Below are 25000 nucleotides of genomic sequence, written 5' to 3' on the forward strand. Positions count from 1 at the left end.
TGCACGTAGTCGTAGCCTCTGTTTATCTGCACGTAGTCGTAGCCTCTGTTTATCTGCACGTAGTCGTAGCCTCTGTTTATCTGTACGTAGTCGTAGCCTCTGTTTATCTGTACGTAGTCGTAGCCTCTGTTTATCTGTACGTAGTCGTAGCCTCTGTTTATCTGTACGTAGTCGTAGCCTCTGTTTATCTGTACGTAGTCGTAGCCTCTGTTTATCTGCACGTAGTCGTAGCCTCTGTTTATCTGCACGTAGTCGTAGCCTCTGTTTATCTGCACGTAGTCGTAGCCTCTGTTTATCTGTACGTAGTCGTAGCCTCTGTTTATCTGTACGTAGTCGTAGCCTCTGTTTATCTGTACGTAGTCGTAGCCTCTGTTTATCTGTACGTAGTCGTAGCCTCTGTTTATCTGTACGTAGTCGTAGCCTCTGTTTATCTGCACGTAGTCGTAGCCTCTGTTTATCTGTACGTAGTCGTAGCCTCTGTTTATCTGTACGTAGTCGTAGCCTCTGTTTATCTGTACGTAGTCGTAGCCTCTTTGTTTACTCAAATCAGCTGATTCAGCACTTTATGTGCCTTAGTGTTTATCAATAATTCAGATCTTTTTCAGTTTTATCTTTCAACTCCTCCTGCACTGCAGTTTGACCTCTGGTCATTTTGTACATTTTGTACATAAATATATAAATACATGTATATACTTATATAGTGTAGCGACCCTGTACAGTGGGTTGCCTGTTCTGTGTCGGGAGTTGGTCATTGTGGTGTTAGACCGGAACTGGAAGTAGAGTTGTTGTGTAAAACACACTGTAGTCCACGGACGAATAATGTTCGCTCGAGTTGCTCGGCAATTAGAGTGACGGTTGTGGTGAATAAACCTCTTGAAAGGACCCTGTCTCTGTAAGTGAAACATTACAATATGTATATAAATACATGTATACTGTTTTTTGTTGTCTGCAGACAACATCTGGACAGACCAGAACCTGCTGCTGGATCCAGATCTTCCGTCTGGATGGAGAACCATCAAAGACTCCACAGGAACGTACTACTGGCACGTTCCCACGGGGGCCACCCAGTGGCAGCACCCCCGCCTCAGTGGGACGGCCCAGCTGCTGGACACACAGGTTAACTAACCTAGGAACGAGTCAGTATGAATGAAGCTAGTTAGTGTAAATCAAACGAGTTAGTGTGAATTATACTAGTCACTGTAAATTAAACTAGTCAGTCTAAATTAAACTTGTCAGTCTAAATTAAACTAGTCAGACTAAATTACACGAGTTAGTCTAAATTAAACTAGTCAGTCTAAATGTAACTAGTTTGTGTAAATTAAGCTAGTTACTAGTTAGCTCAGATTAGCATGTTTATCTGAATAGTGTCTTCTTCTGTGGTGTTTCATCTCAGCAGGAGGAGTCTGGACAGCAGAATGTCAACGGAGAGACAGACGGACCACCTGAGGCCAGGTACACACACACACACACACACACACTGTACAGTTTATGTGAATTGTGTTTTTTCACTCAGGTCTTCGTGGCATGAAGATTATCTCACGTACCACGACCCAAACTCCAAGGTAACTCCAACAAAACAACACAATGAGATAATAACAATAACAACAGTGTTATAGTGATATAGTGAGTAACATCGTTAAAATGAAATCATGGCGGAATCAGTTAGCTAGCTAGTTCGTTAACAAGCTTACTAACTAGCTATTTTACGAGCTAACGTGCTAACTAGCTGGCCGCTAAATGAGTATACCGTACTTTTCGGACTATAGAGCGCACCTGCACATAGGCCGCACCCGCTAATTTTTAAAAGGAAAAAAAAAAATTTGTCCATAGATAAGCCGCACTGGTCTATAAGCCGCAGGTGTCCCCGTTGAACGGCAATATGCTTTTAACAGTACTAAAGTTGTCTTCTTCTCTGAACATCATGTAATGTCCGACTCGCTAGCTTCTAAGCTAATTTTAACATTACCGCCAATGGGGAAATGCTAACCACGATTAGCATTAGCGAATATAATATATTTTCGTACATCTTTTCACGCTTCATACTTACATACTTACAGACTAAGGTCTCTCAAGGCTACCAAACGGAAGAAGTAAATCGAAGCAGCGTGTCTTCTCATTAGAATCTAAAAGCAACGAGGCAATAACTGTTGTTGCTCGTAGCTCTGAATAGCATTTACGGCTAACTAGGCTTAATAGGGCTGATGACGCTCCAATAACAGCTGATTCCTCCACAGACTTTTACAGTGCAGTAAAAGTCTGCATTTCTGTGGCGGAATCAGCTGTTATTGGAGCGATTACCGAGCTCACGGCGTGGCGTCAGTTGCTGCTAGCACACCGCTTGAAATTATCCCCCCGGTCGCTTCCCGTAGCATTCCTTCAGCCATTCCTTCATTAGGCTTTCTATCATCCACCCTTTCTTGTTGACTTTCACGGCGATTCCTTTCGGGAATTTTTCTTTTGGCATTGTCACCCGCTTATAAATCACCGTGGGTGGAAGCTTTAGTCCGGATGCTGTGCAGCTCAGAACACAAGCGTTCTCTCATAGCTACGAAAAAATCCATACATTAGCCGCATCGTTGTAAAAGCCGCAGTCTCAAAGCGTGTGGAAAAAGGTAGCGGTTTATATGTCGGAAAGTACGGTAACTGGATTTAACAGCCACAGACATGTTTTTATTTCCAGGGTCGAGGCCTTTCAGACAAAACTCTGTGGTTTGGTTCCTCTTTAAGAACATTTAAAGCTGAATCTAATGACATCATCAACTGTGATGTCAGAGGAGGTCAAAGATGACATCATGTTAAAATAAACAAAGTGAGAACAGGAGAGATCTGTAATCTCCTTTAATCTCTCCCTCCTGGTCTGTGGCTACATTCATCTGATTCAATCTGTCTCTCTGTCTGTGTCCTGGTTCAGTAAAACGAAGCAGCGTGTCTTCTCATTAGAATCTAAAAGCAACGATGTTGAAATGAATCGCTGGTCGCCTGGCTGTTTGTTTTCTTCCGGGTACGGGTCACATGATAGTGAGTGTGACGAATCAGGGACGGAGACGTCATGGCTTCTAATAACCAATCCAGTAGCGTCCACACTCAACCAAAACCCCGGAGTTTTCAAATACCTCCAACCTCCGCGGAGTTTTCAGGGTGCTCCAAAACTCCGGCGTGGTGTGGCTGCTCAGTGTCTCTCTGTCTGTCTGTCTGTCTGTGTCCTGGTTTATCTGTCTCTCTGTCTGTCTGTGTCCTGGTTTATCTGTCTCTCTGTCTGTCTGTCTGTCTGTCTGTGTCCTGGTTTATCTGTCTCTCTGTCTGTCTGTCTGTCTGTGTCTTGGTTTATCTGTCTCTCTGTCTGTCTGTCTGTGTCCTGGTTTATCTGTCTCTCTGTCTGTCTGTCTGTCTGTCTGTCTGTCTGTCTGTGTCTTGGTTTATCTGTCTCTCTGTCTGTCTGTCTGTCTGTCTGTCTGTCTGTCTGTCTGTCTGTCTGTCTGTGTCTTGGTTTATCTGTCTCTCTGTCTGTCTGTCTGTCTGTGTCCTGGTTTATCTGTCTCTCTGTCTGTCTGTCTGTGTCTTGGTTTATCTGTCTCTCTGTCTGTCTGTCTGTCTGTCTGTCTGTCTGTGTCCTGGTTTATCTGTCTCTCTGTCTGTCTGTCTGTCTGTGTCCTGGTTTATCTGTCTCTCTGTCTGTCTGTCTGTCTGTCTGTGTCTTGGTTTATCTGTCTCTCTGTCTGTCTGTCTGTGTCCTGGTTTATCTGTCGCCCAACGACTCACTGAACACTTAATCTCATCACCCGTCTCTCCCTGTCTGTCTCTCTACCTGTGTCCCTGTCTGTCTCTCTACCTGTGTCCTTGTCTGTCTCTGTACCTGTCTGTCTCTCTCCCTGTCTCCCTCTCTCTTCCTGTCTCCCTGTCTGTCTCTCTCTTCCTGTCTCCCTGTCTGTCTCTCTTCCTGTCTCCCTGTCTGTCTCTCTTCCTGTCTCCCTGTCTGTCTCTCTCTTCCTGTCTCCCTGTCTGTCTCTCTTCCTGTCTCCCTGTCTGTCGCTCTCTTCCTGTCTCCCTGTCTGTCTCTCTTCCTGTCTCCCTGTCTGTCTCTCTCTTCCTGTCTCCCTGTCTGTCTCTCTCTTCCTCTCTCCCTGTCTGTCTCTCTTCCTGTCTCCTGTCTTCCTGTCTGTCTCTCAGTGTTTTGCAGTGCGCTCTCTGGGCTGGCTGGAGGTGGAGGAGGAGGACCTGTCTCCCGGTCGCAGCAGTCTTGCTGTCAGTAACGTCATCCAGCAGCTGTCTCACTGCAGCAGCCTGGAGCAGAGAGACAGGCAAGGGGCCTGGGGGGAGGTGAGGAAAATAAGGGGTGGGTGGGGGGGCGGAGGAGGAGCTTGTTTTCTGTCTCTCTGTCCTGAGTTTTATGTGTCAGACAGACTCTGAAGAACTAGCTTCAGGATCTGGATCACACCTGTAGTACGTCTGTCTGCAGGGTCGAGAGATGATGCTGGTTCTGAAGAAGGACACTCTGACTCTGTTGGACCCTTTAGACCACACCCCTCTGCACTGTCAGCCAATCATCAACATCCGTGTGTGGGGGGTGGGCTGCAATAACGGCAGGTGAGCCAATCAGACCGCGTAAACCTGTCCAACAAACATGAGACAGAGGTGGAGGAGGTAGGAGGAGCTAGGCTAACAGTTTCCCTCTGCTTCCAGTCTTTGCGCTAAGCTAGGCTAACTGTTTACCCTGCTTCCAGGCTTTGCGCTAAGCTAGGCTAACTGTTTCCCCTGTTTCCAGTCTTTGCGCTAAGCTAGGCTAACACTTCCCCATGCATCCAGTCTGTGTGCTAAGCTAAGATAACAGTTCCCCTGCTTCCAGCCTTCTTGCTTAGCCTAGCTTAGTGCAAAGCGTGGAAGCAGGGGGAAGCTAGGCCAACAGCATGCGCTCACAGTTGGATGTTTCTGCATGCTAAGGTGTAAGAATCAAACTCACCTTTCACTTCGTTTACCTGTCTGTGTGCACTAACGCTGTCACTCTCTCTGTTTCTTTAACACGCCCATCCCCCCACACTCCTCCACCTGGACAGGGACAGGTAAACCTCTACCGTTACCTCTTCATACACCTCTATATGTCAGGACCATTTATTGATCTCACCTTCTGATCACATTATCATGAGTCCATCAGCTGCCACAACATGACAGTGTGTGTGTATGTGTGTGTGTATGCATGTATGTTTGTGTGTGTGTGTATGCATGTATATTTGTGTGTGTGTGTGTGTACGTATGTGTGTATGCATGTATATTTGTGTGTGTGTGTGTGTACGTATGTGTGTACGCATGTATGTTTGTGTGTGTGTGGTGCGTTCAGGGACTTTGCGTTCGTGGCGGGCGATAAGGACAGCTGTGTGCTGAAGTGTCATGTGTTTCGCTGCGACGCTCCGGCCAAAACCATCGCCACGGCACTGCATGAGATGTGCTCCAAGGTGAGTCCTTAAATTCACCTGTGTTTACTGTGTTAGCTTAGCATAGTTAGCATTAGCCAATTAGCCGTCGTGTTGATTTCTCCATAGATGATGTCAGAGAAGACGTTGATGAGGCCGTCTCGCTCTCTAACGATGGAGAGCATCTCACCTGAAGACCTGCCCAGACAAGGTGACTCACCTGTTCTCTGACATCACCTGCTGCTGCTCTCTGATTGGCTCCCTGCTGATTGTCTGTTGCATGTTTCAGTGGAGTTTCTGGAGGCGGTGCGGCAGCAGGTCCAGAAGTTTGAGGTCCAGTACATCGGTAACCTGCCGGTGTCCAGAGCGATGGGTACACACACCTGAACACACTTGAACACACACTTGAACACACACGAACACACTTGAACACACACTTGAACACACACCTGCCTGAACACACTTGAACACACCTGAACAAACTTGAACACACACTTGAACACACACCTGAACACACTTGAACACACACTTGAACACACACTTGAACACACCTGAACACTTTGTTCTCTGGGTCTGTAGCTTCTGAATCATTTGTGTGATTCCTGTAAAGAGTGATGTCATGAGGTGTGCTGTCCCCACAGTAACCAGCAGGTGTCAGGACTTTACCTGTAACCTGTGCTGCAGGTATGGAGGTGTTGAACCGAGCGATAGAAAGCATCATGAACTCCACAGACAGAGACGAGTGGGAGCTGACGGTGATCCACGTCACGGATAACATCCTGTCTCTGTGGAGGGGAGAGGTACCGCCATCACTACTACACCTCTGTTAGTCCACCTTGGGAGGGCAGAGCTCACTCTGTCTCCTCTCTCTCTCTCATTGGATCCTGACAGGAAGGGGAGGAGCCTCTGTGGGAGTGTCAGGTACGTTTCCTCACATTCCTGGGCGTCGGCCACGACAGCCACACCTTCGCCGTGATCGTAGACGGCGGCACGCAGAGGTTCGAGTGTCACGTGTTCTGGTGTGAACCGGATGCTGGGATCCTGTCTGAAGCGGTCCAGGCGGCATGTATGGTGAGTAACACACCTGTACCTTAAGAGACCTTAAAGCACCTGAACTCTGAACGTGTTTAAACCGAGTCCTTCTTGTCCATCAGGTCCAGTACCAGAAGTGTCTGGTGGCTCAGACTCCTCCCCCGAGGACCAAGTCGTGGCGTGCGTCCTCGTCTAAGGTCAAGCGGGCGAACTCCATGGACTCCTTCCCTCCTCTCACCTCCCGTCTCCATGGTAACAGCAGCGGCAGCATGTTGACGCCCAGGATAACCAAGGGCAACGGCAACACGAGGAAGGGGATGCTGGCGTTCTTTGAAACTTTTCGTAAACAGACCGCCACCTCCTAATGAGGGGGGTGGGGCCACCGGAGAGACGAGGTCATCAGGTCGGTGATCGTCTGAGACTGAGATGTGTCTGAACCGACGGTTCTACCGATTCTACCGCCTCCACGTCACCAGCAACACCTGAGAGACCACTGTGGCCTCTCATTGCCTCCCCTTGTCTCGCCTCGTCTCCACTCGTCTCCCGTTGCCTCTTGTTGCCTCCCCATGTCTCCCGTTGCCTCCCCTCGCCTCTTGTTGCCTCTCCTCGCCTCTTGTTGCCTCTCCTCGCCTCTTGTTGCCGCCCCATGTCTCCCGTTGCCTCCCCTCGCCTCCCCTTGCCTCTCGTTGCCGCCCCATGTCTCTCGTTGCCTCCCCTCGCCTCCCGTTGCCTCCCCTCGCCTCTCGTTGCCGCCCCATGTCTCTCGTTGCCTCCCCTCGCCTCCCGTTGCCTCCCCTCGCCTCTCGTTGCCGCCCCATGTCTCCCGTTGCCTCCCCTCGCCTCCCGTTGCCTCCCCTCGCCTCTCCTTGCCGCCCCATGTCTCCCGTTGCCTCCCCTCGCGTTGCCTTCCCTTGCCTCCCGTTATTGGACCAGAAATTCTCCTGTTTGAACTCTCAGCAGTCGTTAGCTTAGCTTAGCTTAGCAAGTAACAACTTGAAGCTTTAAGGATGCTAACGTGATGCTAATATGAAGCTAACGTGGGGTTTCCATGGACCAGGAACAATGAACAACTGCTGGACCTGTAAACACAAGTGGATCCGGATCAGAGGCTCAGTCCTCCATCACAGCTCATGTTCTACTCCTCAGGATGATACATGTGAAACACATGAAGAAGAAACTACAACTAGGAGGATTCATGATCCAGAGAAGAAGAAAAGCTTCATATTCAGAGACATTTGAAAGTGTTTTGTAGCTGCAGGAAGTGATTCTGACCAGCAGAGGGCAGAAATACTGACGTCATGTTTATTCATTCTTCTTCTTCTTTTTCTTCTTCTTCTTTTTCTTTTTCTTCGTGTGATGGCAGATAAGACGGTTCTGGAAGGTTCTACAAAGAGAGAAAAGAACAAGTTTATTTATACAGAACATTTCAGACAAAATACATATTATATAAAGTCGTTATGTCAAAATATTACAAGATCAGACAAAGAAAAAGAGTTGCAATGATTTGTGTAATATTTGGACAAAAACATTTTCTAATGTTTCTGAAGAACTTTTTCTTGAAATATTAAAACTAATTCCACAAGAGTTTCTTCTTAAATTCTGAAGAAACATTGAAATCTTTCAACTCTTTCCTTGTTTATTCCAGAGTTCTGATTCTCCATCATATGAAAGTTATTCAGAATACTTTTGTTATAAATATATAAACTCTACAAAGAGTCCAGCATGTGTCTGATGGTGCATTAAAGGAACGACAGATGAGCGGCTCCTGAACGCCTCGTGAGCCGGTCAGTGAATGCACCACCAACAGATCTACCTTTACTTTAATGGAACTCAACAGTTTGACTCTTTGAGGTTTGCATGAGGAGACTAGCTGCCTCCTGATTGGCTGCAGCACCTGTAGATAGAAGCTTTGGTGTGTTTATCTCAGAGAGTTTTTCTGCCTTCTAGTCTGTATATCTGAAACAAACCCACGATGTCATGTAGAAAATAACCAAAAATAAACAAAGTTAATGACTTCTGACACATTTCTCCTCTTTTTAAAGTAGAAGTCAACATGCTAACATGCTAACAGCTACATGTAAGTACTCTGAACTGAACTACTGATACTTTGTATCACATAAGAAGTACTCTGAACTACTGATACTGTTGTAAACGGTGTAATACATTTTGTATCTTAATAATATATATATCAGGGTTTACAGCTGTTTCTAAGGTTACTCTATTTGAGGAAAGATCAGGAGATGATTACTGTGTTCTTCTCATTAAAGAGGTTCATGAAGTCATTACTACCGAGGTCTATAGGAACACACGGCTCAACATAGCTGTGACTGTCAGCCTGGTTACAGCGCTGAAGAGAAACCTGGGGTTGTCCGGTCATTGATGGTCAGCTGATCGTTACAACCGGCTGTGTTTAAAACTCACCCGAGGACGTAATAGAGGACCGAAGGAGACACTTTAGTAAGCGGGGCTAAAACTCATCGGTCCGTCCCACAATGACTTCAAAACGTTTTTATGTTGCTGTAAATATGATTTATTTCTATATTTCGTGTCTTCCGGCATCTTCAGTTTGACATATACTATTCTGAACCTCAGCATAAACATTTAGACCAGAGCCTCGCTTAGTTAATGTTATTGTCATGTCTACAAGTAGATTGTCCTTCAGTGGACATTATATTTGAAATGATATAATTACTCCTCCACCTCAATGAGTCGTCACTAAATGAAGGATTTATCTCTTCAGTTGTAAGTGAGTGGCTCTTAAAAGAGCCTTTGTGTTGTATCGTCATAGATGAATAAGAGGCAGTATTTAAAACGCATGAGGACGTAATAGAGGACTGACTGAGACACTTTAGTGTACTGGGCTGAAACTCATCGGTCCGCCCCACATCCACTCATTATTTATTCATTTTAATGATAAAGACATTTGTCAGTTTAGTTTTAGTTTGCTAACAAGCTGATTATTTTCTATAAACTGTTTATATTCAGGTTTACATGTTTGGTGATAATCTGTTTTTTAATCATTAAAGATACATTTTGTAATGTAACTTGTGTGTTAAATACGATCCAGAAACTATTGAGAACTCACATTTGAAACAGAAAAATGCAAAGAAGCGTCCAGTTTTAGTTTCATTTCATAGACAGAGTTGTGTAGTTTTATTTTCAATACATGTATCAGTCATGTAGAATATAGTAAACATGGATATTACTATATTATTTAATAACCTCTTGTGAAGTCAGTCAGTTTGAAATTAAGCAAAGGATATATTTAGATGTATAAACTCACTCTGAAGTGTAATACAGTATTAATATATAATTAGGGTTGAATCGCTCTCTTTAGTTGCAAGTGAGTGGCTCTTAAAAGAGCCTTTGTGTTGTTAGTCAGCCGGTTAGGGTGTCTACTTCTTGGCGGCCTTCTCGGTCTTCTTGGGCAGCAGCACCGCCTGGATGTTGGGCAGCACGCCGCCCTGAGCGATGGTCACTCCGCCAAGCAGCTTGTTGAGCTCCTCGTCGTTGCGGACGGCCAGCTGCAGGTGACGGGGGATGATCCTGGTCTTCTTGTTGTCGCGGGCAGCGTTCCCAGCCAGCTCCAGGATCTCAGCGGTCAGGTACTCCAGCACCGCCGCCAGGTACACCGGAGCTCCGGCACCGACACGGTGAGCGTAGTTACCCTTCCTCAAGTGTCTGTGGACACGGCCGACGGGGAACTGAAGGCCGGCACGGGAGGACCTGGTCTTGGCCTTCGCTCTGGCCTTCCCGGCTCCCTTTCCTCGTCCAGACATTTTGTAGATTAGGCTATTTCTTCGGTCTGCGAAAACTGCGTCCTCATAGTGAGAGGATCCTGTTATTTATAAGAACCAAGCTGCTCTCTGATTGGTCAAAGAGAGCGTGTCAATGATCGTCCAATCAGAGAACAGTAAGTCAAGCTCTGTATTTAAAACAAGGCTTCCGCTTTATGCTGCGCCTTCACAATAATAATTGTTTTTGATTATTATTCTGTAAATTGCTTTTGTGTTTTTTTGTGTTGAATGAAAGTTACAAAATACAAAGACAACAATTGGAAATAAAAACACTTGTTGTAAAGTTGAAATAAAGCAGTGGAGTTATCGAAGTGAAAGATATTTTACAGGACAGTGAGGTATCCACATCCTCTTCTACGCTGAATCATTATATTATCATCTGAAATCACAATAAACAAAAGGTAAACGGGCCTCCATGTGGAATGTGAACATCTATCTTTAAACAAGAGAAAAGTATAAATAAATTAACAGAATTAAGTTTTATTGTACTTTAATTCACAATTTAGTCTTTGTTGGTAGTTAATAATCTTTAATCTGATGAAAACAAAACAGAGACCAATTGAAGATTAAAATATGTGTAATATATATATATACATATATATATATATATATATATATAATGAATGCGTTAACGCCGACAATTATTTTATCGCGCGTTAACACATTTTTAAAATGTATTATTATTATAATTTTATTTTAATTGAAAGACAAGAGACAATACATATACATAACAAGAGGATGACAAGAACAGTGGGATGAAAGCCAGCAAACATCCTATAGTCAGCTGTTGTAAAGTCAGCAGACACTCAGATCTCCGTGGTCAACTCACAGACACTCACATGTTAGTGCAGCTCTACGCTGACATTCACCGTAAACACATTCTAACGCACAGATCGGGAGCGAAGGACTTTGAAAGTTAGCGGAAACATTAACGTGAAACAACATCCGGTTTCTTCAGACCAACATCCGGTTTTCAGAATAAGATGCCAACAAAGTATGAATTATATTCACATTAAGTATGAAACATGCTGCATCTCGTGAACCAAATGTTATTGCCCTTTTGTTCAAATAGCAGTACTTTAAAATAAAAGTGCGCAATACACTACTTTATAATTCATTGTTGAACTTTACCATAACAATGAGATTAATCACGATGAAATATTTTAATTGTTGCCCAGCACTAATTATATATATATATATATATATATATATATATATATATATATATATATATATATATATATATATATATATATATATATATATATATATATACATATATATATATATATATACACAAATATATATACACAAATATTGTTGCCCAGCACTAATTATATATACATATACATATACAAATATACATATACAAATATATATATATATATATACACATATATATATATATATATATATATATATATATATATATACATATATATATATACATATATATATACACAAATATATAAAGCTGGGGATTTACCCTCAAAGACCTCCAACGAGTAAAATTCATCAATTTCCCGCATCCTTGACTTTCCTGATAAAATATAATTAAAGTAGACTCAGTGATTCACAGCTGATTTTATTCAAACTAAATTCAGTAAAATGTCATGAATAAATAATTGAAATTTGTTGAATTCAGCTCAATATAATTCCAAACTTTACAGTCTTTTTTATTATGTGAAGGTTACAAACCGGTGGTCAAACTCTGCCACGTCTCCAAGACCTTCTCTGGGCTGGTGTTTTTTAATTTGGCCAGATGTTTGACATATCTCGAGGTCGGGTGAAATAGACTGCTGGGGTCAGTGCACTGGACCGTGGCAGCATGCTGGAGCTCCGTGGTGCTTCCCCAGGAGCTCTCATGGCCTCTGGCCACCGGCCGTGGTCCAGGACCTGGACCTGGACTAGACCTCCTGTCTTGATGGGTCCGGTGCGAGTGGCCCGAGGAGAGGAGGATACGGGCAGCGGTGCTGTAGATAAATAAAATATAAATACAGCAGTGCTTATTATATTGTCCACGGTGGACCGGTCTCTGCTGGAGGATCTGGGTCTGTCCACAGTGGACCGGTCTCTGCTGGAGGATCTGGGTCTGTCCACAGTGGACCGGTCTCTGCTGGAGGATCTGGGTCCGTCCACGGTGGACCGGTCTCTGCTGGAGGATCTGGGTCCGTCCACGGTGGACCGGTCTCTGCTGGAGGATCTGGGTCTGTCCACGGTGGACCGGTCTCTGCTGGAGGATCTGGGTCTGTCCACGGTGGACCGGTCTCTGCTGGAGGATCTGGGTCTGTCCACGGTGGACCGGTCTCTGCTGGAGGATCTGGGTCTGTCCACGGTGGACCGGTCTCTGCTGGAGGATCTGGGTCTGTCCACGGTGGACCGGTCTCTGCTGGAGGATCTGGGCTCTATAGAACTCTATAGAAACAGACCATCTTCTCTCTGATGGTCTCTTTGCTGATGGAGGTCTGTAGAGGATCAGGACTACACTGAGACTGGTTCAGGACCAGTTTCATTTACCCTAAACTTTACAACAAGACACCAAATAATATGAGAAGTCATCAATTAGATTTTAATTATTGTAGTTCATTACAGCATCAAACATGCTTTAAATGAATGGACCCCCAACAGAACCTCAAACTTAGACCCGTAAATTTCCCGTAATTCGAACACTGAGCCAAAAACAACCAAAGATAAAATTCTAACCGAACATTAAAAAGACACATTTTTAGCATTGATGTTTCCCAACAGTCTCTCAGGCGGCGTTGCCACGTTAACCCTTCGTTTTGTGGGCGTGGTCGTTTGTTGGACCCGCCCTACAGCAGCACGCAGTGCTTCTTCTGCACGGCGGGCGTCGGGTTGAGGAAGGCCCTCACGGCCTCGGCGAACACGTCCTTGATGCCGTCCTGGTTCAGGGCCGAACACTCCAGGTAGCGCACGCCGTGGATCTGGCGGGCCAGCGCGGCGCCCTGCTGGTGGCTGACGGGCGTCTGGTTCTGCTCCTTCAGCTTCCTCTGGGTCTCGCCATCGTTCCGGAGGTCGCTCTTTGTGCCGACCAGGAGGATGGGGACGCCGGGGCAGTGGTGAGACACCTGCAGACGACACGGAGTCCAGTAAATATTACGCAAACTAGAAACTACTTCGTCCTTAAAGGGGAGTTGTTGCTGTTATTTCATTCAGTCTGGAAACAATTTCATACATTTTTCAATACAAAAACTATTTGCATTGCTTGTGTCACGTGATAACAGACTAATGAAGCAGAAAATGTGCTGATGAACACAATTCTCATAACATTTTGTGTTGCCTTCAAGACCCTGAACTGTATTAACGTAAAAGTAGGAAATTACAGTGCTCACGTTTTTATCAATTAATACATAAGACAAAAATGTCTCAAGCGGTAAAAGAGACCGTAAAAATGTCCGCTCTGTTGCCAGGTAGACTTGTGACCTCTGACCTCAGGGTGCCACTTGTGTTTGATGTTCTCGTAGGAGGCGGGGCTTGAGATGGAGAAGCAGATGATGAAGACGTTGGTCTGCGGGTACGACAGCGTCCTCAGCCGGTCGTACTCCTCCTGACCCGCCGTGTCCCACAGGTTCAGACTGATGGTCCTGTTGTCCACCGTTACCTGAACGCACCGCACACACACACACGCACACACACACACACACACACACACACACACACACACACACACACACACACACACACACACACACACACCTGGTCAGAGATTTGTGTCGAACAACAAGGCAAGTTTATTTGTACAGCACATTTCAACAACACGGTAATTCAAAGTGCTTCACATAAAACCATTAAAAGCATCAAAACACAAGGCAAAAGAAAAGGAGATTTAAAAACAATTAAAAACATTCATTAAAACATTAAAAAACAGTGTAAGAAATAAAATGCAGCAGTAAAATGCAGGAAATTGATTAATATATGAATTGAATGTGGTTCAATTAAAGGCAGCAGCAAACAGAAAGGTCTTCAATCTTGATCTAAAGGAGCTGAGGGTCTCAGCAGACCTGCAGCTTTCTGGGACTTTGTTCCAGATATGTGGAGCAGAAAAACTGAACGCTGCTTCTCCATGTTTAGTTCTGACTCTGGGAACAGAAAGTAGACCGGTCCCAGACGACCTGAGGGGTCGGGATGGTTCATAAGGTAGCAGCAGATCAGAGATGTATTTTGGCCCTAAACCATTCAGTGCTTTGTAAACCAACAGCAGGATTTTAAAGTCAATTCTTTGTTGGACAGGAAGCCAGTGCAAAGACCTCAGAACTGGAGTGATGTGATCCACCCTCCTGGTCTTAGTGAGGACTCGAGCTGCAGCGTTCTGAATCAGCTGCAGCTTTCTGACGGACTTTTTACAGAGACCTGTAAACACACCGTTACAGTAGTCCAGTCTGCTGAAGATAAATGCGTGGACAAGTTTTACACATCCTGTTGAGACATAAGTCCTCTAATCCTTGATATATTCTTCAGGTGATAGGAGGCTGATTTTGTAATTGTCTTGATATGGCTGTTCAGGTTGAGGTCTGAATCCATAACTACACCTAGATTTCTGGCTTGGTTTGTGGGTTTTAACATCAGTGACTGAAGCTGAGTGGTGATTTTTAATTGTTCGTCCTTGGTACCAAAAACAATTACTTCTGTTTTATCTTTGTTTAATTGAAGAACATTCTGGCACATCCAGTTGTTGGTTTGTTCAATGCAGTTACCCAGCCCTTGTATGGGATTATAGTCCCCTGGTGACATAGTTATGTAGATTTGTGTGTCGTCTGCATAATTATGATAACACACTTTGTTGCTTTCCATAATCTGAGCTAGTGGAAGCATGTAGATGTTGAACAGAAGAGGCCCCAGTGTTGAACCTTGCTGAATATCAGAAACTAACAAACAGATTTTCACCAAATATTCCCTCAATCTTTACCTTTTAATTTGTTTCAGAAACTTCTCAAGCGATTTGCGTTTTTTTAAATATATTTATCTGACTAACTGAATATTTTTGGGATCTTTTTTTTTTCAGACAAAACAAGATTTTTGAAGACGTCAACTTCGGCTTAAAAAAATGGGATAATTTCAAAGATTTTTCCCTATTTTCTGGTATTTTATCGACCAAACAATTAATGAAGAAACTCAAGTTTAGATTATTTGACAATGAAGATAATCGTTAGTTAAAGACAGACACACACACACTCATACACACACTCACACACCCACACACACACACACACACACACTGTAGGAGCGGTCGGTCGATTAACGCGCAGTCTCGTAGTGTCACTTTAAAACTGGCTTTTATTCCAGAAAAGCATCAAAAGCATACATGGAAGTCATCTTAAACAGAAAACCCGCTTTGTCTCTTAATGCGGTTGAAAATAGTTCGCCCTTCCGCTCTCTAGTCGAACGAACACACCTGCACGTCCTCAGGTGAGGGCTACATAAAGAGTGAACGCCCCCTGACGTCATCATTGCGTCAGAATCATTTCGGCAGCAACGTCTTAACAGGTTCAACAGTAAATCATAACCAGCGTGGTCTGATGTACAAGCGGTAGCATGACTATACTTTCCTCAAAAGTATAGAATGTACAGGTACAACACAAATCAGAGGAATGGCTTCTACACACACACACACACTCACTCACACTCACACACTCACACACACACACACTCACTCACACACTCACACTCACACACACACACTCACACTCACACACACACACACTCACTCACAAACACTCACACACACACACAAACTCACTCACACACTCACACTCACACACACACACACTCACACACTCACACTCACACACACACACTCACACTCACACACACACACACTCACTCACACACACTCACACTCACACACACACAAACTCACTCACACACTCACACTCACACACACACACTCACACTCACACACACACACACTCACTCACAAACACTCACACACACACACACACACACACACACACACACTCACTCACACTCACACACTCACACACACACTCACACTCACACTCACACTCACACTCACACACACACGCACACTCTCTCACACACACACACGCACACTCTCTCACACACACACACTCACACTCGCACACACACACACACACACACACTCACACTCGCACACACACACACACACACACACACACACACACACACTCACACTCGCACACACACACACACACACACACACACACACACTCACACTCGCACACACACACACACACACACACACACACACCTGGCTGCTGTAGTTGTCGAACACCGTGGGGATGTACTCTTTGGGAAACGCTCCGGTTGTGTATGAGATGAGGAGGCAGGTCTTCCCCACAGCACCGTCGCCCACGACAACGCACTTTATACTCTGCATGACGACCTCCGACCTCCGACCCTTCAGCAACCTGCAACACAACAAGCTCACCTTTCTTTACACGTACATGTTGTACTTTATACTGTACTACACCTCAGAGGTACATGTTGTACTTTATACTGTACTACAGCTCAGAGGTACATGTTGTACTTTATACTGTACTACAGCTCAGAGGTACATGTTGTACTTTATACTGTACTACAGCTCAGAGGTACATGTTGTACTTTATACTGTACTACACCTCAGAGGTACATGTTGTACTTTATACTGTACTACAGCTCAGAGGTACATGTTGTACTTTATACTGTACTACATCTCACAGGTACATGTTGTACTTTATACTGTACTACACCTCAGAGGTACATGTTGTACTTTATACTGTACTACAGCTCAGAGGTACATGTTGTACTTTATACTGTACTACATCTCACAGGTACATGTTGTACTTTATATTGTACTACACCTCAGAGGTACATGTTGTACTTTATACTGTACTACAGCTCAGAGGTACATGTTGTACTTTATACTGTACTACAGCTCAGAGGTACATGTTGTACTTTATACTGTACTACATCTCACAGGTACATGTTGTACTTTATACTGTACTACACCTCAGAGGTACATGTTGTACTTTATACTGTACTACACCTCAGAGGTACATGTTGTACTTTATACTGTACTACACCTCAGAGGTACATGTTGTACTTTATACTGTACTACATCTCACAGGTACATGTTGTACTTTATACTGTACTACACCTCAGAGGTACATGTAGTACTTTATACTGTACTACACCGCAGAGGTACATGTAGTACTTTATACTGTACTACACCTCAGAGGTACATGTAGTACTTTATACTGTACTACATCTCAGAGGTACATGTAGTACTTTATACTGTACTACAGCTCAGAGGTACATATAGTACTTTATACTGTACTACATCTCAGATGTACATGTAGTACTTTATACTGTACTACACCTCAGAGGTACATGTAGTACTTTATACTGTACTACACCGCAGAGGTACATGTAGTACTTTATACTGTACTACATCTCAGAGGTACATGTAGTACTTTATACTGTACTACAGCTCAGAGGTACATATAGTACTTTATACTGTACTACACCGCAGAGGTACATGTAGTACTTTATACTGTACTACACCGCAGACGTACATATAGTACTTTATACTGTACTACATCTCAGACGTACATGTAGTACTTTATACTGTACTACATCTCAGACGTACATGTAGTACTTTATACTGTACTACATCTCAGACGTACATGTAGTACTTTATACTGTACTACACCTCAGAGGTACATGTAGTACTTTATACTGTACTACACCGCAGAGGTACATGTAGTACTTTATACTGTACTACATCTCAGAGGTACATATAGTACTTTATACTGTACTACATCTCAGAGGTACATGTAGTACTTTATACTGTACTACAGCTCAGAGGTACATGTAGTACTTTATACTGTACTACAGCTCAGAGGTACATGTTGTACTTTATACTGTACTACACCGCAGAGGTACATGTAGTACTTTATACTGTACTACACCGCAGAGGTACATGTAGTACTTTATACTGTACTACACCGCAGAGGTACATGTAGTACTTTATACTGTACTACACCTCAGAGGTACATGTAGTACTTTATACTGTACTACACCTCAGAGGTACATGTAGTACTTTATACTGTACTACACCTCAGAGGTACATGTAGTACTTTATACTGTACTACACCTCAGAGGTACATGTAGTACTTTATACTGTACTACACCTCAGAGGTACATGTAGTACTTTATACTGTACTACACCTCAGAGGTACATGTAGTACTCAGTATTTGTTTATGGAAATGTCGCTGCAGAAGGAAACGGTCTCCAAACAAAACAGAGATGTTAATCCGCTCACACACACACACACACACACAGTCAGTCAAAACTTTATTTACATTTACGTGACAGAAAGACGACTGTTTAGATTTGTATCATTTGTTTCTCCTCCAGGAGGACAAAACCTCTTGTGGTGGAGCTGTCGGGTCAGTGAACCTCGAGTCCAGAGTCGTGCACGTTCAAGTCCAAGTCACAGAGGTCACGTTCAGGGCACCAACTCATGTTCCACTCTCTGGTGATGTTCCAGTTACCAAGTCATTAAGCTAGAGTCACTTGGGTCATGTCCAAGTCACCACGCTTGTGTCTAAACCACCAAAGTCATCTCTGAGTCATCCAGATTATGTCCATTCGTCCAAATCCTGTATCAGTCACACAAGTCATGTCCGAGTCAAAATGGGTCACCAAGAATCGTGTCCAAGTCACCAAGAGAGTCGTGTCCGAGTCACCAAGAGAGTCGTGTCCGAGTCACCAAGAGAGTCGTGTCCGAGTCACCAAGAGAGTCGTGTCCGAGTCACCAAGAGAGTCGTGTCCGAGTCACCAAGAGAGTCGCGTCCGAGTCACCAAGAGAGTCGCGTCCGAGTCACCAAGAGAGTCGCGTCCGAGTCACCAAGAGACCAAGTAGTTTGAGTTTTCTGTGTCTTTGTGCTGCTAAAGAGGGAATAATATATAATCGAATACATTAAGGAACAGAGAAGGGTGAGAAAGCGATCAGATGAACACGACTCTGAGTTGTGAACAGTAACACCGTGACTCTGTCGCGTCTCTCTCCAGATGTCTGGAGAGAGAAAGTGGCTCAACCCAGACTCTGGGGAGGCCGACCCCGCCCTCCCCTCTCTCTCTGGGCGGAGGTCGGCTGATCTCACTCCTGCTGGAAGCTTCAACCTGTGATCTCACTTCCTCCTGCTGACTCTGCTCTCCTTCATATCGTTGAGACGTGACGGCGTGAGGAGGACTGTGACCTCGGAGGAAATATTCAGATCCTTCACTTAAAGTACAACTCTGTCTTTGGCTCTCAGCTGCAGCACCTTTGGTTCCTTTTATCTTTAAAAACACAAACATATGTAGTTTCTTCAGTATTCTCCCAAAGCAGCTGCTCACTGTAGTTGTTAGGAGTGAATTTGCAGGGGAATATTTTCAGCGGCGGATTAATCCACATTTGGTGCTCGAGTGAGCAGGACGGTCAGAATAAACTGACTGAAAGAGATGTATGAGGATTCACAGAATTAAGTTACAGAAAAACCAAGCAACTGCCTCTCAGACGTGTTCACCTGAAAGAAACGTGTCAAGTGTTGTAACGATGGCCTTTTGTAACTCACATGTAGTTTTGGGGAAAAAGGAAGCTTTGAGTCAACAAATCTCATTGTGGTTTCATGTTGAAATAATGCAGCAACTTCAGTAAAGAAGCTGCATGAACGTAGAGACTTGATGAGTTTCATTAATTATATTCACTGATTCCTTCAAAAGCTATAAAGTTTAATGTTACTCAGTAACTTACGAGACAACTTCGATGTCACTTTAAACAGTTGCGTCTGTTTGGCTGCAGCTCCTCTGACGGTTGCTGTGATCGAACTGTGACTGCATTGAAGTCTATGGGAAAACCCTCCATTCCTCTCCACAAAGACAAAGACTTCATGCTCCCACCAAGTCATTTCTGTCTTTGTGGTCAAAATTATAATTCGATTCTACTTTTTAATGTCAGATATGTACAATAACTACAAGCAAACAAACACATCAACATTAAAAGATAAGTAGAAACTGCACCAACCAGCATCTGAAAGCGTTATTTTCAGTCTGAAAACAGATCTGAGGGGGAACAGTGTACTGACAGAGTCAAACTGTGAGAGGAAGGAAGAATAAAACACGTTGAGAGAAAAGAGGAAGAAGGATCGAGACCAGTAACCTGTAATCTGACGACCGTTCATTGTGTAAAAGAAACCTTCCTCTCCGTGTGAGAGATAACACGTGTTTTATTTTAGCAGCTCGTTCATAGCGGCCCTATTGTTCGGCTCACGGCCCAGTTTGGTTGTAACTTTAGAATATCCAGCATCCAAAGTTAATATTTAGTCTAAATTGCACCAAATTCGAGAGAGCACTCAAAGCAAAACACCCACCAAGCGTGAAGCGGATCAGATGAGCGTTTCTAGACCTACATGAAGGACACGCAGACAGATTTATAGTTAGATGACAGTTAAAGGGTCTCGATACAGTTCAGAACATATCGATTGCCTCCACATGGCTCTCAACATGGCGAAGGCTGAGCCTGCGGCTAGCAGCTAACGGTGCTAACGGTGCTAACAGCTAACGGTGATAACAGCGCAAACAACGGCAACAGTGCTAACAGTGTTTACCTGAGGGCTCGACATTGAAACCGCTGTATGAGTGCTCACGTGCACTAACGTAAACTGAAAGGCACGCTCACGTGCACTAACGTAAACTAAAAGGCACGCTCACGTGCACTAATGTAAATATGGTCACTTCCATATATGGTCACTTCCTGTTCACTGGTTGCAAAAACAAAAAGATGGCGACGGGCTAAATTCAGTTCACATGAACGGAGTAAAGATAATAACTCTGTATTCAGCTAATAGTGCACTTTACAACTTTTAGGACCTAAAACACACACACCTATTTAAGTGTTCATACTGGGAAGTTGATTAACCTAAAAAAATGAGCTGTGTTGTTGAGAAAGAGGTGAGTATGACATGGCTCTGTTCTTATTTATAGAGACGACAAATAACACAGGGAAACTAAACGTAAACGTTGGCATCTAAAAGTAACATTTCCTCTCTAAAGATGAAGGAAATAAAAGCTTTGGCCGTGATTTGAGGATTTCTGGTGAGTAACGTTAAGTCTGATGTCTTCTTCAGGGAGATGGGCTGAAATGTAATCAGTGCCATTGAAGCCGGTTGTCTCAGTGTTTCAGGAACTAACCCACAGCTTTGGTTTCGTCTGGTCAGCTGTGTTCTTTTTCTCTATTTTTATTTTATAATGCTGGTTTAGGAAGAGTCTCCTGACCCACAGAGGAACCGAGTCATCTCGCAGCTGAAGTGCTGATGGGTAAACTAAAATTGGAGTTTTGAAGTTTACAGAATATTTTAACATCTCTTTGGACTTTTTTCTATCTTTCAATCATTTTTTCAATAATCTGAAGAAACACCTGCTCTGCTAAATGACTAACCGCAGATGCTGGGTTGTGGTATTTTTAAGGACAGAAAGAGGTCATGTACATCTGCAACATCTGCACAACTTCAACCAGGTGGTGGACAAAATCTGAAGAAATAAACTGGATTTATTGCTGACTTTCCCCTCGTTTTAAACAACACAGATGTTCATGTGAACACAGGAGTACAAACTGGGAGGATTTCAGACCAAACCAGGGCGAAACCAAAAATGAAAATGTCTAGAAAATATCGCACCAGACCAGGACTAAAACTAAAATGTATTGGACCGAAACCAGGACTAATACACCAAACAATATTGTCCCAAACCAGGAATAGAAAACCAGAATATGGGAACAAACCGAGACAAAACAGCCAAAGAATATTGGACCAAAACGGGATGAAAAGGCCAGAGAATACTGGACCAAACCAAGAAAAATACCAGAAAATATCGGACCAAACTAGGACAAAAACACTTAAAAATATCAGATCAAACCAGGACTAATACACTGGACACTACTGGATCAAACTGGCCCTAAAACACTGGATAATATTGGACACATCTAGGGCTTGAACATTGGAGATTATTGGATCAAACTACCCAAAACACCAAGAAATATTGTGCTACACAGACCAGAGAATACGGGGTCAAACCAGGACTAGGACAGCAGAGACTACTGGACCAAACCGAGGATAAAACAACGAGGAATTTTGGATCAAACCAGGAGTAAGAAGGTAGAGAATATTGGACCAAACAGGCTAATCACACTGGAATATATTGGATCAATCTGGGGCTAGTACAGTGGATATTAATGGAAAAAGACTTGCTAAAACACCAAGGAATATTGGATGAAATCAGGACGAAGACGGCAGAGACTACTGGACCAAACCGGGCATAAAATAGTGGAGAATATTGGACCCAACCAGAAATATACAACAGAGAATACTGGACCAAACCAGAGCTTTAACACCACACGGTTGTTCAACTCTTCAGTTCATGTTAGCGCGTTAGCATGTTAGCATGGCTAGTGTTACATACCAAACATTACAGTGTTATAAGGGGTCACAGGTCAGACACACAAGCTGATCAGACGATCACAAAGGTTGGAAACAAACCCAACAGTTTATTGAGATTATCTAAACCACGGTGATTGAAAGTCAAACTGAGAGTAACAACTACTCCCTCATGTCACAGGAAGACGAACTGCACCATGACAGTAGAAGCAGAGGGTCAGCGATGAAGCAGGAAGTGGGTCTGCAGACAGTTCGCTTATAATGTTACTGATCATGTTTGTTTGAGTTTCTTCTTTTCAGTAAAAGAGCCATGTTCCCAAATTTACATTTACATTTGTTATTACTGACAAAGTCAGCTGACTGAGTCTGACAGAGTTAAAGTCCTCCACATCTACCTTAAGCATGCAGCGTTTCCGAACCCCCCCAACAGCCCAAAGAGGAACTGGTCTGTGTTGAAACCGAAACAGGACGCTGTGTTCATCCAGCAGAAGCCTGTGTGAAGGACATGTGTTTACTGAGACAGTCTGACTGGTTAGTTTATACTCAAACACTCAAGACGTTAATACCAGAGCCAAAGAGATCCTGGTTTGTAATTCAATGAGGACACCAAAAACATAGTTCTGGTTTTAAACTGGATCAAATCAGGGCCAAAACAACCAAGAATGTTAGACCAGGTCTAGGACTAAAACACCAACCGATAATGGACCAAACTAGGACTTAACACCAGAGAATATCAGAACACACTAAGACAAAAACGCCAAAGAATATTGGACCAAACCTGGACTAAAATATCTGGGAATATCAAACCAAACCAGGGTTTAAACACGACAGAATATTGGGCCTGGACGAACGTACCAGACAACAGTGGACCAAATCAGGAAGAAAACAGCAGATAATACTGGACAACAACCACCAAACCAAAGAATACCAAACCAAACCAGGTCTACAAGGCCATATAATATTGGGACAAATTAGGGCTAACATACCAAAGACTACTGGACCCAACCAGGACTAAAGCACAAGACAATATCAGACCAAACAGGACTAAAGCACAAGACAATATCAGACCAACCAGGACTAAAGCACAAGACAATATCAGACCAACCAGGACTAAAGCACAAGACAGTATCAGACCAACCAGGACTAAAGCACAAGACAATATCAGACCAAACAGGACTAAAGCACAAGACAATATCAGACCAAACAGGACTAAAGCACAAGACAATATCAGACCAACCAGGACTAAAGCACAAGACAATATCAGACCAACCAGGACTAAAGCACAAGACAATATCAGACCAACCAGGACTAAAGCACAAGAGAATATCAGACCAAACAGGACTAAAGCACAAGACAATATCAGACCAAACAGGACTAAAGCACAAGAGAATATCAGACCAAACAGGACTAAAGCACAAGACAATATCAGACCAAACAGGACTAAAGCACAAGAGAATATCAGACCAAACAGGACTAAAGCACAAGACAATATCAGACCAACCAGGACTAAAGCACAAGACAATATCAGACCAACCAGGACTAAAGCACAAGACAATATCAGACCAACCAGGACTAAAGCACAAGAGAATATCAGACCAAACAGGACTAAAGCACAAGACAATATCAGACCAACCAGGACTAAAGCACAAGAGAATATCAGACCAACCAGGACTAAAGCACAAGACAATATCAGACCAAACAGGACTAAAGCACAAGACAATATCAGACCAAACAGGACTAAAGCACAAGACAATATCAGACCAAACAGGACTAAAGCACAAGACAATATCAGACCAACCAGGACTAAAGCACAAGACAATATCAGACCAACCAGGACTAAAGCACAAGACAATATCAGACCAACCAGGACTAAAGCACAAGACAATATCAGACCAACCAGGACTAAAGCACAAGAGAATATCAGACCAAACAGGACTAAAGCACAAGAGAATATCAGACCAAACAGGACTAAAGCACAAGAGAATATCAGACCAACCAGGACTAAAGCACAAGAGAATATCAGACCAAACAGGACTAAAGCACAAGACAATATCAGACCAACCAGGACTAAAGCACAAGAGAATATCAGACCAACCAGGACTGAAACACCATGTGTAGTAATATAGGAATAGAAAACCAGAATATGGGACCAAACCAGGACTAAAACTAAAACACTTGATATATAATGAGTCATACTTTTATATTTAAAGCTGAATGATTCACCACATCAGCACCAACTTGACCTCTGACATATCTCACTCTCTGACTTCCTGTTTCATATCTGAGCGTGTGCGACTGCTGTGACGT

At 43.6% G+C, this 25000-nt stretch overlaps 3 protein-coding genes across 3 annotated transcripts in view; 1 reads left to right on the top strand and 2 right to left on the bottom strand.

The window, feature by feature from the left end:
• apbb3 (amyloid beta (A4) precursor protein-binding, family B, member 3) overlaps positions 1-8261 on the top strand; it is an 11125-nt gene extending 2864 nt beyond the window's left edge. Inside the window, exons 2-12 of the mRNA XM_079283582.1 lie at positions 953-1116; positions 1394-1452; positions 1514-1562; positions 4168-4317; positions 4457-4584; positions 5333-5447; positions 5535-5616; positions 5695-5778; positions 6090-6205; positions 6297-6476; positions 6560-8261. Of these exons, the coding sequence (XP_079139708.1) occupies positions 953-1116; positions 1394-1452; positions 1514-1562; positions 4168-4317; positions 4457-4584; positions 5333-5447; positions 5535-5616; positions 5695-5778; positions 6090-6205; positions 6297-6476; positions 6560-6802 (1370 nt within the window). The 3' untranslated portion in view covers positions 6803-8261. The remainder of the gene's footprint in view (positions 1-952; positions 1117-1393; positions 1453-1513; positions 1563-4167; positions 4318-4456; positions 4585-5332; positions 5448-5534; positions 5617-5694; positions 5779-6089; positions 6206-6296; positions 6477-6559) is intronic.
• A 1305-nt stretch (positions 8262-9566) lies between these two features.
• On the bottom strand, positions 9567-10241 carry LOC306788095 (histone H2A-like). The gene has a single exon (XM_079283440.1). It carries the CDS (start codon positions 10214-10216, stop codon positions 9833-9835), a length of 384 nt encoding a protein of 127 aa, XP_079139566.1. The 5' UTR covers positions 10217-10241; the 3' UTR covers positions 9567-9832.
• A 2420-nt stretch (positions 10242-12661) lies between these two features.
• The window catches only part of rhogb (ras homolog family member Gb), a 14457-nt gene continuing 2118 nt past the window's right edge, over positions 12662-25000 (bottom strand). Inside the window, exons 2-4 of the mRNA XM_079282927.1 lie at positions 16485-16644; positions 13686-13856; positions 12662-13323 (exon numbers count right to left, since the gene is read on the bottom strand). Of these exons, the coding sequence (XP_079139053.1) occupies positions 13048-13323; positions 13686-13856; positions 16485-16613 (576 nt within the window). The 5' untranslated portion in view covers positions 16614-16644 and the 3' untranslated portion in view covers positions 12662-13047. The remainder of the gene's footprint in view (positions 13324-13685; positions 13857-16484; positions 16645-25000) is intronic.

Source organism: Melanostigma gelatinosum (genome assembly GCF_949748355.1).
Source record: "Melanostigma gelatinosum genome assembly, chromosome: 14".
Taxonomy (NCBI): Eukaryota; Metazoa; Chordata; class Actinopteri; order Perciformes; family Zoarcidae; genus Melanostigma; species Melanostigma gelatinosum.